This window comes from Myotis myotis, unplaced genomic scaffold (assembly GCF_014108235.1).
Source record: "Myotis myotis isolate mMyoMyo1 unplaced genomic scaffold, mMyoMyo1.p scaffold_m19_p_1, whole genome shotgun sequence".
Taxonomy (NCBI): Eukaryota; Metazoa; Chordata; class Mammalia; order Chiroptera; family Vespertilionidae; genus Myotis; species Myotis myotis.
The window spans coordinates 196697083-196710611 of record NW_023416313.1 but is presented as its reverse complement, the minus strand read 5'-3'; the positions used below and the strand labels follow the sequence as shown (position 1 = coordinate 196710611).

The following is a 13529-nucleotide window of genomic DNA, read 5'->3' as shown; positions in this document are numbered from 1 at the left end:
ATTCCTGGTCAGGGCACATGCCAAGGATGCAGGCTCAATCCCCAGTAGAGGTGAAGGAGGCAGCCAATCAATGATTCTCTCTCATCATAGATGTTTCTATCTCTTTCCCTCTGAAATCAATTTTTTTTAAAAAAATATAATAGGTGAATGAACGAAATAGCTACTTATTAACATACAGGATGACTAAATATTAACATATTTAATAAGCTGACACCATATTCTTAAAAGGCTATCTAACCCTCTGAACTCAATCCAGGTACTAATGACTAGACATTTCCAAAGGATGCAGATGGATTGCCCTATACATTCTAAAATCTCAAAAGTGGTGGCCCCATGGTTGCTATGGGACATAATCTAGAAAAAGGAGACACTGAGTACAATGCATACTTTTGCCAATCCTATTATTGGATATTCTGAACTGTATGGATCAAGATTGGCCAGAGGTAGCAGCAAAAGCAGCTACTAACCCAGCCTACCCCCCAATTCCTATCCTATTGTCCAATTTCAGTGGACACAGCAAGATGGGCAGTGATCACAGAAAAGGGAAAATACTGGTGATTTACTCTTTTATCTGCTTTTCCCATCATGCCTTAAAATCCCATGTTCTAGGCTCGTTTATTCCTAGGCACAACCTAGACCAGTGATGGCGAACCTTTTGAGCTCAGCGTGTCAGCATTTTGAAAAACCCTAACTTAACTCTGGTGCCGTGTCAAATATAGAAATTTTTTGATATTTGCAACCATAGTAAAACAAAGAGTTATATTTTTGATATTTATTTTATATATTTAAATGCCATTTATAACAAAGAAAAATCAACCAAAAAAATGAGTGTCATAGGTTCGCCATCACTGACCTAGACATACTATATTCTCCCAGAATAAAAATAGTTTCAAATTTAATGCTTAGCCAAAAACTAGAAAGGAGAGGAGCAAGCTACAGTGCTCTAACACTATATTTTGGGTCGCTTACCTAAGTACAATGTCTTTTGGCCTGATACATGTAGTTCCATCCAGTCAATAGACAGGTACCAGAGGGATGGTCCAAGGCCTTCTGCACTTTTATATATTTCTAATATTCAGGTCCTTAAGATTTGCTCAAATGCCATTATCAGCATTTTGAAAAAATGTCTTCACTGAAGTCCATTCTCCTCTTTTAGGCAAGTTACTTGGAGATTAACATCTTGAATATATTCAGATTCATAAGCATTAAAATTGACACAGTTCCCATGAAGTAGAACCTTCACGGGAATTTATTCTTGTTTCTTTTATTAATACATACATATTAAAGCTCCAAGACAGATTGTTTTCTTCCAAGTCCTTCCTTCTCTCCTTCCCTCCCTCCCAAAATCATATCCTATCACCTTGGAGAGCTAAAGAACTAACTGAAGACTAACTGCTTGTCAGGAGGTTTCTCTCACAGGGTCAGTGATGGCTCAAGTTAAGAAGGAATCCAGTCCCCCAAACTAGGGAAATGGACAAGTGCCCTTGACAGAAGCATATTTCTGGTGCCTTATCAGAGACACTGGGATTTTCCTGAGCAATCTAAATAACACGTGAGAGAAGGGGGAATGACCCTCCTGTGGGCTGAGAAAGCTGGGGAGCTAAAGCTGTCTCTCTGTGGGAGGAGAGCAAGGGGAATGTTTTCTTCAGCTTGTTCCTCTATCATAATTTACCTCTTTTCATTTTATAATTCTGAATGAATTTCACAAAAAAGCCATCAGGTACTTCCAAGTTTCATTAATGTTGGTTGTAAAGTTTCTCAAAAGAAGCCTGGCTGAAATCCCATGACCCAATTATGCTTTTGTTATTTTGCTCTGTTCCCATAAAACTAAAGTGGTAATAACATACAGGGTGATTTATAATATACAAAGCACTGTCAAATGTATTATCCCTTTGAATCCTCATAAAACTCTGTAAGGTACATAGAACATGTAATAAGAAAGGTTATGGGACACAAGTTAAAGTCACATGGCTATTAATTTCTGATTCCAAAGCAATGACATTGACCTGTGTCCTTGTACACTGTGACTTTCCTCATTCTTTAAAGGCCCAGCCTAGGCTCCCAATAATGCCTTTATTTCCAGAAACAGTTTCTCTATCCTCTGATGACCCAAAGACTCTATATTTCTCTTATGACACTTAACATAGCCCATCTTTGTTACATTTATAGATCTATGGGTCTTAACATACTTTCAATGAAAGTTGCTGAAAGACAGGGACTGGGTCTTATTTATCTTTATATTGCCCATAGCATCTAGAAACACTCACATTTTACTTGATGACTAGTGCACTTCCCTGTTTATGTGGGTGGTCTACTTTTTTAGGAACTTAATAATAAAACACATTATAAATTTAAATATATAGTATTTGTTTAACAGTTGTACTTTTTAAAAAATACTCACCTGAGGATATGTTTTTATTGATGAGAGAGAGAGAGAAAAGAGAAAAATGTCAATTGGTTCCCTCCCATATTCACCCCAATCAAATTGGGGATGGAACCCGCAACCTTTTGGTGTATGGGATGGCTCTCCAAGGCTCTAATCAACTGAGCCACCTGGACAGGGCACAGTTATACTGTAAAAAATAAATTTATATTTATTGTTGAAAAATATTATAGGTAACCCTTTTTCCCCCCATTGAGTCCCCTATAGTTGTACTTTTAACAAATAAGGTTGGACATCAGACTTTTGAACAAGAATTATAATAACCTTAATTAAAATATTATATCTTTTGGAAAAATCAACTTGACTTATAGTATTACATTTATAATTTCTTGCTTCCAGGGAATACAGCCTGCATTACTTAAAGGCTTTTTATATTGTATTAGATTTAACTTTAATTGAATAAAAAAGGAGGAACTCTTCAAGAAAAGGTGGGAGACTCAACTCTAATCCTTTTCAGTATTGCCAGGAATATTTTTATTCCTTGAATTCTGGGAAGGAAAACAGGAGAAATAATCCTGATTCCTAGAGTAACACCTAGGAATGTTTACAATTCTGTAATCTGCTTCTGATCTTCTGCTAAAGGCAAGGAAAATGTGTGAGAAGGAAAGTCTATTATTTAAATAAGTTACACATATATAAAATGTATATTATACTTTCAGCTAATGTATGAACCTCTATTGAGTTTTTCTTATTGAGCAATATTCTTTTGGAGGGAATAAAAGGATATGTATAATTCTACTAAAGTTCATGGACTATTACTATTTCCTATTCCAAGAAATTAGCCTATAATTTATACATAGCCGAGGAAGAGAGGTAAGAAAATTCAAGATTTATAGCATATCCAGACCTCTGGCATATAAAATTAACCAAAAGGCTAGGAAGCATTTGTAACTTTCTTTAGCTTTTCAACAATTATCTTATTTGTAGAATCATTCTAAACATTCTTGAATGTGATCTATGTGTTGTAAATAAATAAGACTTATCAAAATGCTACTGAATGATTGCATTCTTATTTTTATATACTTTGAATCAAAAGTCAAATGTGACTGAGCTTCAAAGACTTACATAGGTGTGTCTCAGGAAAACAGAAAAATCTAAAACATTTAAAGAAGGGAAGGAGGAAACTAGTGATGAATCAGGAGACTACTATCCTATATTAGCAAAAATATCCTTTATGAAAGAATTTCCTTTGGGAATCATTTATATAGCATCACTAGAATGTTTAAAACATGACTTGATATTTAATAACTCAATGTGTAGCAAATCTTTAAGAAACCCACTTGTAACATAAAAGGTATATCAGTATTTACAAAAACACTGATAATTTCTGAGGCACGTATTAAAGCTTGTGGCCCAGACATCCCACAGGAAATAAGAGCACCTGAATTATATTACACTAGAGGCCCGGTGCACGAATTGGTGCACGGGTGGAACTCCTTGGCCTGGCCAGTGATTGGAGCAATCGGGGCCATCTTGCCCAGTCCTGATCAGGGCCGGCCAGCCGGGGTCTGGGGGGGGACCGTAAGACGTTGGCCGGCCGCAGGAGGTTGGCTGTGGGAGTGCACTGATCACCAGGAGGCAGCTCCTGTGTTGAGCATCTGCCCCCTGGTGGTCAGTGCATGTCATAGTGATGGGTCAAACAGTTACTTAGGCTTTTTTTTTTGGCTTTTATATATATAGACGATAGCAACCTTAAATAGGTTCTGAAAGGATTTAGAAAACTTTTCAAATGAAATAGTTTCTACTCCATAATGACTTTGATGCTAATTATATATTCCTATTTCCTAAATCATACCTCTTTTTTATCTCTAAACTGGTTCTACCAGAACTTTGTGCAAAAAGGGCAGAATATATTGCTAAAAATACTCAATCTTAAGAGATTTTTTTTAAAACCTACAATTTTTAACAAATGTTTTTATTGAAATCAGAGAGAGGAAGGGAGAGGGAGAGATAGATAGAAATATCAATGATGAGAATCATCAATTGGCTTCCTTCTACATGCCCCCTACTGGGAGATTGAGCTCAAAAGTGGGCATGTGCCCTGATGGGGAATTGAAATGTGACCTCTTGGTTCATGGGTTGACACTCAACCACTGAGCTACACAGGGCAGGCAAAAAATCTACAACTTAGTAAAAGTGCCTGACATAGCTTACAGAGTAATTGTTTGAGATTTAGACTGGAATACAGGAAAGGTGGATTTTATGTGATTCTTTTATTGCATTTATTATGCTGTGGTCAAGTGGTTGGCATTGTGTAAATAACCCAGACGATCTAGGTCCTGTTGCCATCTGGAGGCTCCCTCAACATAAAATAAACAGCTAAAAATTCAATAGAACAGTGCTTCTTAAAGTGTTTTACTGAACACAGATAAAGAACATAAACTGTATGTGAAAAATCATCTTAATACCTTTTATACCTGTTAATCATATTCCCCTTGTGATCAGAACCCTATAAATGTGGATAGGGAGGTAGGCATTCAGTATCATGAGTTTTGTTTTGTTTTTCAGAGCTAAACTGGGATTCAAAAACTATAATTACTGAAGTTTTGAAAGCTAAAAACAATAGAACTAAGATTAAATATGGAAAGTCCAGTGTACTTTCCCCTTCTCTCACATTACATAAACAGAGAAATCAAGATGTTTCATCAGCATAAGGAATCTAAAATATTACATGCACTTATTTCAAGTTTCTATTAATTCATCAACAAAGATTGAAAATATTACTGTAAAAATACTACAGAGAAGCATATCCATAGCCTATCCTAACTAGCATATTATGCTACAGATTCTAAGCCACATTATCTATCTATCTATCTATCTATCTATCTATCTATCTATCTATCCACCCATCCATACATCTATCTTGCAATATTATTCAGCCATGAAAAAGAAAGAAAATCCTGCCATTTGTGACAACATAGACAGACCTGTACAAAACCGGTTTGGCTCAGTGGATAGAGCATCGGCTTGCGGACTGGAGGGTCCCGGGTTCGATTCCGGTCAAGGGCATGTACCTGGGTTGCGGGCACCTCCCCAGTGGGAGATGTGCAGGAGGCAGCTGATCGATGTTTCTCTCTCATCGATGTTTCTAACTCTCTATCTCTCTCCCTTCCTCTCTGTAAAAAATCAATAAAATATATTTAAAAAAAAAGACCTGGAGGGCATTATTCTAAGTAAAATAAGTCAGAACAGAAAGACTATATGATTTCACTTATATGTGGAAGCTAAAAAGTAATAATAATTTCACAGACACAGAGTATAGTTTGGTGGTTGCCAGAGGCAGGGAGGTGCAGGGATTCAAGAAAAGGGGAAAGGTGGTTTAAAGGTACAAACTTCCAATTAAAAGACAAGTTCTGGGGATGTAATATACAGCATGGTGACTATAATTAACAATGCTGTATTATAAATTTAAAGTTGCTAAGAGCAAATTTTAAAAATTCTCATTGTAAGAAAAATATGTGTAACAATGTGAGGGGATGGATTTAACTAAATTTACTGATAGAGTACTATCAATTTACCCATATCTCAATATATGTTAATTGTTCATTCAGCTGCCTGCCTCTTTGCTCCTTCATGTAGCCCAGCATGGTGTCTGGCACATAGCACATTCTTTTCTAAAATTATTCTTAGAAAAGAATAATTTTAAGGCTTCCTCCATATAAAGATTCCAAATAAAACACTTTGAGCAAGAGTTTTTTTTAAATGAGGTATGGAAAAAAAGTAACCGTCCAGTTTAGATAACTAAATACTATAGCAAATGGCAATCTACCTAAACAGGTACTCGAAGGCATTAGATTTTATCACATCTACAAACACTGTTTCTTACTAGTCATTATTTTCACTTAAAGAATGTTTTTCAATTAGATCTATCAAACTAAGTAATTCAGTTCAATTTATTGCATATTTATTAAGACAGTGGGGAAAAGATGAGAAGGAAATACAAAATAGCCAAAGTGGTTTAATTGCTAATCTAAATGAATGTTCTATTTTTAGAATTAAAAAAGAAAGCAAAGCAACAGCAGAAAATTAAGTTTAAATGGTTGAGGTTCTCTATTGCCAAGTCATCTATTCAAGAGTGTTTATATCAACTATGAAAGCATTTCAGAAGCTGGTCCTCATACATAGCCTACAACAGTCAATGTACTTTAAACAAATTGATAACTGTTGAAAGATATTTCAAACCATTAAATACCAAGATTCCCATTCTGAATTATCATAAGTAATCTATTAGGAAGAATCACACCTGTTATATATAGTTAGTTTAGGTTTAGGAAACATTTTGTGATATAAGAAATTAAATTGATTATTTTATCAGCAATGTTAGAATAAACATCAATAGATGATGGAAAATATTATGATAATTTTAATGGGAAGCATAATTTTTAATATTTTGCTTCACTTGACCAAATTACTATATAGGATACAGTTTCATATACAAATATAAAATAATGAAGAAGAAAAATAGAACTCCACCTACAAGGTATGATTTAGCTACTGAAATGATTAGATTGCATACTAATTCCTGTACTGGTGACAGATTTGAACAGGAATTGAACACTAAATTCCACCTGCAGGCACATCATGTCAAGTACGTATGAACAATAATAATTTCGTGACAGTTGTGCCAAAAGAAATATCCCAAGATTCTCTGTACAAGTCAGAACAATAGCAGATACAACTGATGTATGGCTAACTAAAGAATTAATGTCAAAGACCTTATTAAATTTCATTCTGTTTCTCTAAATCTAGAAATGGGTTAGTTTTTCCAAAAGGTGCATACATAGATAATGTACTAATATATAAACAGAAACAGAAATGGATGGGAACCATACTTTGCTATGCTCAAACATAAATCTTTTTTCTTTTAGATTCAAGATTATCATCTAAATTATTTTAGTTATGATAAGTTCTGCAAGCATATTGAAAATAATCACTAGTTCCATTAATTAAATGTGTCCAAAAGGCAGTTTAATTGACTGGCATGAAGAAAAATATATTATTTTATACAATACCTGTAGTGATAAAGGAAAGATCTATTTAATTAAAATTATAATTCTGTGCTACCATGATAAAATAACTTCTTTAATCAGGAACTTCAAATGACAGAGTAAAATACCACTGAAAACTTTTCAGTACTGGAAATTATATGGAAAGTTTGGAAAAAGTTACAGGATAGAGGAAATAAGAGGGTAGGGATATTAAAATTAGTCATTTTATTTAGTTCCCAAACATTTAGGAATTTCTATGTTTCTGATCATTATTCTGTTAGGTAAGGTGCCTGGCATGTGTATACTGGGAAGGACTTAGACTGGAGGTAGGTACAAGCAAGAGTACTAATCAGAGTTCTGTTATTTATAAGTTGTATAAGTAACTTATTATCTATTAGGCCTTAGATTCCACATAAAGAATGATTTCTAGAACCTATTTAATTTTAAGATTAAGAAATTCTGAATGTTTCAAATTCAAGTCATTTTAATCTTCATATCCTGACGTACAAAATATATAGGGATTAAAAATCAAACAAACCAAATAACTAGCTGTAGCATACAGGCAAGGCCTAGCTATACACTAAATTTGATAAGTCTAGTGAGGCCAACTTTTCACTTTTTGATATATAGAATAAGGCTCTTAAATCATCCTAATGAAGACAAAACTCACATCACAAGATAATACTTTAAATCCATATAGAACCTTTTAAAGCACTTTATAGAAATTATCCAATTAGCTTTTCTGACCACTTCTGTGAAGCATCAGGTATTATCTGATATTTTCCAAAGGAGGCAAAAAGAAACAAAGGAACTAAAGTTATCACTTTGCCAATGACATGGCTCCCTATTCCACATCTAGTGTTTTAACTTGTGGAAAAAGTGGTCAGCTCCATGAGAAATTATATTAACTGAACTGTCTCAGCCTTTTGAAAAGTTTGACTTCCCACAAAATGTGAGTGTAGAGACAGTCTATTGTTTTGCTCAGCATTTCATCTAATAACTTAGTTCAGTATTTTCCACACTATAGACACTCAATGTGTATTTGTTCAATGAATAAAGGCTATTAATGATAGCTAACAATTAATAGAGCTCATATATCAGGTGCTGTGTTAAGTACATCACATGTATTATTTCATTTACTCCTACAACAACTCAAAGAGGTAAGTAAATTATTACTTTTCATTTTAATGATGAGGAAACTAAGGTCTAGGTTAAGTAACTTGCTCAAAATTACATAATGATAAAGTCAGTATTTTTTTTAATTTTTATTTTTTTAAAATATATTTTATTGATTGTTTACAGAGAGGAAGGGAGAAGGATAGAGAGCTAGAAACATTGATGAGAGAGAAACATCGATCAGCTGCCTCCTGCACACCCGCTACTGGGGATGTGCCCACAACCAAGGTACATGCCCTTGACTGGAATCGAACCTGGGACCCTTCAATCCGCAAGCCGATGCTCTATCCACTGAGCCAAACCGGTCAGGGTTAAAGCCAGTATTTTTAGCAAAGGTACCCCAATTTTAGACCTTGTTTAAAGATCATCATTGCAGAAATAGACTTGCAATAAGAAACTATATATTCTATTCCCTCTAGAACAGTGATGGCGAACCTTTTGAGCTCGGTGTGTCAGCATTTTGAAAAACCCTAACTTAACTCTGGTGCCATGTCACATATAGAAATTTTTTGATATTTGAAACCATAGTAAAACAAAGACTTGTATTTTTTATATTTATTTTATATATTTAAATGCCAATTAACAAAGAAAAATCAACCAAAAAAATGAGTTCGCGTGTCACCTCTGACACGCTTGTCATAGGTTCGTCATCATTGCTCTAGAACTTAGGAGAGAAATTTCTTATTGATCTTTATATCACTTATAATGCCTAGTATAGTACCTTAATCACACTATTTGTTATCAAAATTTTCCTGAATAAAATGTAAAATTGCATAATCAAATTAGGCCTCACTGTCCTTAACTGTAAAACAGAGATAAAGGTGCCTCACTGGTTCACAAAGTTTGGTCCCTGGGTCTGGCAACTGTCAGAAATGTAAATTCTCAGGCCCCACCCAGTCCTACTGTTTTAACAAGCCTTCCAGGTGAGTCTCAGGCATGCTGAAGTTTTAAAACCTCAGGTCAATGTTACTTACAAGATAATTATGAGAATTAACTGAAGTCAATAGTGTGGAATCACCCTAAAAAGTGAAAGGTATATCACCATCACCATCATCATCATCGTAAGAGTAAATTGCATTCCTTGAATAAGCTTAGTGATTTTGCTAAATCCAGATGAAAATAAACATGAAAAATGAAATAGATCGTGAAACACTTTTTAAATAAAATATTGTTTTAGATTTTATCTGGATAATGCACAGCATTCATGGATTCAGAGAAAAAGAGGACTATGAACCATAAAGTTGTACAAAGAAATCTGATGATCTGGTTATGTGGCAGTTCAACCCAGAGAATCTGACATGCTGTACACAGGCTTCTTACCTGACCAGTGTCCTGTGGAGATGCCATATCGGTCTGTGCAGGTCTCACTTACAGGTCTAAACACAGTTTCCCACCCACCAGTAGCATAACGCCAATTCTGAGACTCCAAGATCAGTGTTCGCTGGGTGCCATATGCAATCATGAAGCAGTAGACCACATGATGGAGTTGACAGCCGTAGCCACAGCCTTTGTTGATATTACACACTAGCTTCTTGGCTTTGCTGCAGTCCTTGGGATTCTGTCAGGGAGGAAGAGAAATAAAGGTGAAGATAAGCTGTACAGAGCAACTTCTCTTCATAGATGACAAGGACATAACTCATATAAGCCAGGACTGATCCAGTATATTTTATAAGGCAAAGAATCGCGCTTTAAAGATCAAATTTCAAAAATCTACTGAATATTTTATGTGCACACTTAGGGAGATGGCAGTGAAAAAAAAAACAGTTACTTGGGAACCACAAAACAAACATAAAATTAAGCAGTAACATTTAAAAGAATACTATTTTCACTTCTCTATCATGCAGAACATCTCTGAACTCAAAGCTGTGTACACTGAGATAACAGCTGCAATTCAGCATTCTGAGCTTATATTCCCTGATGAAACTGAAGTCATTTTAAAGGAAAAATTATAATATACCTACTAATTCCACCTATTTCCAGAGTTCTAGATGTCATGAACAAAATCATTATTGGAAGTAAAGCCACTGAGTAAAATGATATCTGTGTTCAACAATTATAAAATATCAGTCATGGAACTTAAAAAAACACACCAATTTTGACAGTTACTAGTAATTTTCACAATAAAATGCAGAACATTTTCTATATTAACTGTCTTGAGAATGTGGTAAGCCACTTTTTAATTAGGAGATTCATTTAGCTGTTTTTATATTTGCTCTGAGATGAATAGAAAGTGCATAAATCATATAAGCCAGGACTGATCCAGTATATTTTATAAAGCAAAGAATCCAGCTTTATCTGGATAATGTACACTTAATACTATCTAACAGTGGGTAAAATGGGCTTAGCTAATTTGAGAATTTCTTTTTTCCATTCTAATATATCAATTCTGCTGTAATTCATATAAGCTGCTGCTAAACATCCCTAAGCATCTTAGTTCTTCAAATAAAAGTTTGTTCTGACAAGAACTCCTTAGCCTGAGAAGTTTTTGAAGTTGTTTTGTCTGAAAGGGAGGAAAAAGAATGGATGCGTTCAGGAACAGAATCTTCTCTTCCACAAAGCAAGAAGCAAAGGAACTACTAGTTCTCAATTTAGATGAGCCTTGAATAAAGCAGTCAACAAATCACAAATCTACCACTGTTTTCTAAAGATATTACCTGTTTTGTCAAGAAGAGATCCCTAGAAACAAAGGCTAGGACAGCGAGGCTGTAAAATGTTTCTGAAGGAAAAGCTGAGAAGGGGATATGCAACAGTTACTTTCAGAAGAGGTTGTTTTCCACATTCCAATGTGCCATGCAGGCTAGCCTTTTTCTATCAAAGCAGAACATATACCAGCAATTTTTAACCTTTTTCATCTCATGGCACACATAAACTAATTACTAAAATTCTGCAGTACACCAAAAAAATATATATTTTTTGGCAGATCTGAAAAAAAAAAGTATAATTTTGATTCATTCCATACCATCTGGCTTTTGTTGTATTGACTGCTGTCACTTTTTAAATTTGACAATCTATGTGGTATATAAAACTGAAATTCATGGACACAAACAACAGTGTGATGGGTACCAGAGGGAAGGGGCCAGTTTTTGTCAATTACCATTGACCCTGGTTGATGTCTGCCAAAAACTTGAAAGAATGTCTCATTCAGAAGCAAGAATATATAGAAGGAGTGATTTGGCCTGAGATGGTGAACACACAATACAATATACAGATAGCATATTATAGAATCATACACCTGAAACTTATATAATTTTATTAACCAATGTCACCCCAATAAGTCAATAAAAAGGAAAAAAAAAAACAATATACAGAAGGGCCTCAATACTAAAAGAAGTTTTAATCATGCTTTAATAGGGTAGATATTTTTTATAAAATCTGCTTTTGTTTCTAGTGTGCCTAATGCACACTCCCTTTTATATTTCTCTACCAGTTATACAAGAATGCAGGCATATTGTTTTGTTCTATATTCTGATTATTTTGATCTTTCCCCTCCCTCACCTTTTATGGCACTCCTTCCTCCTTTTCTCTCTCTCTCTCTCTCTCTCTCTCTCTCTCTCTCTCTCTCTCTCTCTCTCTCTCTTACACACACACACACACACACACACACACACACACACACACACAATTACTATGTGCATAGATTACAATATAGTCCTTTTAAAAGGAGGCTGACTAGGAAGTAATTCTTATTTGGGAGTAAAAGATTGGGAAAATACAGATTGAAAATGTAATCCCCCTCCTCTTCCCCCTTAGTCCACTGGAAGAGAATCTCACTCATTTTTCTCTTCTTCTGCCTTGAGTTTCACTCACTGACTAATGTAAACTTTTGCTTACTTAATATTTATTAAACACTTAATATATACAATAAAACGTGGGAGATGATAATCCAATAGAATAAGAAATCATATGTATCAATAACTACAATAATAGACTATTCGAATGTTCTAAGACTGTGATAAACAAGAAATTAAGGAACAGTATGGACTTCCATTGGGAAAAAATCACTTTCAGGTGGACTGGAAAGTTATGAATGAAACTGCACTTATGCTAAACCTTAAAATACATAATTTATTGTGTTTATAAAATGCTAAGAAAAAAAGTACTATTTTCATTAGTCAATGGAAGTCCATATTGTAAAGAATAATTGTGAAGAGCAAAGTAAAACTATGAACTCTATAAATCATATTTATAACATGGGATTTTTGTATATAGGGTCTTCTTAAAGTCAGACTCCTAAAAAGGCACATACATTCTTGCTCCTTGCAATGGTGATGACTATTAAAGTTTTACAAATATGAGGCAAATTTGTCAAAATTACTTGGAACAACATGCTCTAGTTAAAGAACTTTGCAAGGAGAGGCTTGAGAGACAGTTTTCTCTAATTCAGGCTTTGTTATTAATTCAATTGTGTGATTTTGCTTTAATTTGTAAACTAAATATTGTGACAAAAATAACCTCCCTCCACAATCTTTGCCACCTGCTCACCTATCCTTCCTTCACAAAAATACTATGAAACTAATGACATACTGTATGCTCAAAGCTAATTCAAACATATTTCATTTATCCTCATAATATTAAGAAACATTATTTCACAGTGGATAAATACAATACCTTTTGTATTTAGTGCTACAAGGTGGCCCAATCATGAGCAAGCTAAGTATTACGTAACATTTTTACAGTTATAATTCTGCAACAAAGCTATCACCATAGTATATATGAATTAAAAAATGAGGACTTAAGATAATACAGGGTTCTTCTGTATTCAGTTTCCTTTTCTTCAGTTTTGTATATTTTTTTAAATAATCTCTGAGGCATTTCTTCTGATACTGTTAATTCCCAAGAATGACCCTATCTCAACAGAACTAAAAGCTATATTGGCTCTCACTATCCTATAGTTGTAAATCAACACTGGGAAGTAAATTTAA

The 13529-nt window shown here is 34.4% G+C and overlaps 1 protein-coding gene across 13 annotated transcripts in view; it reads right to left on the bottom strand.

Annotated features, from left to right (window-relative positions):
- Window positions 1-13529, bottom strand: part of FUT8 (fucosyltransferase 8) — a 228120-nt gene that overhangs the window by 36581 nt on the left and 178010 nt on the right. For all 13 annotated transcript variants that reach the window (XM_036310074.1, XM_036310038.1, XM_036310110.1 and 10 more), the window contains one exon: window positions 9928-10165. In XM_036310074.1, coding sequence (XP_036165967.1) covers window positions 9928-10165 — 238 coding nt within the window. The remainder of the gene's footprint in view (window positions 1-9927; window positions 10166-13529) is intronic.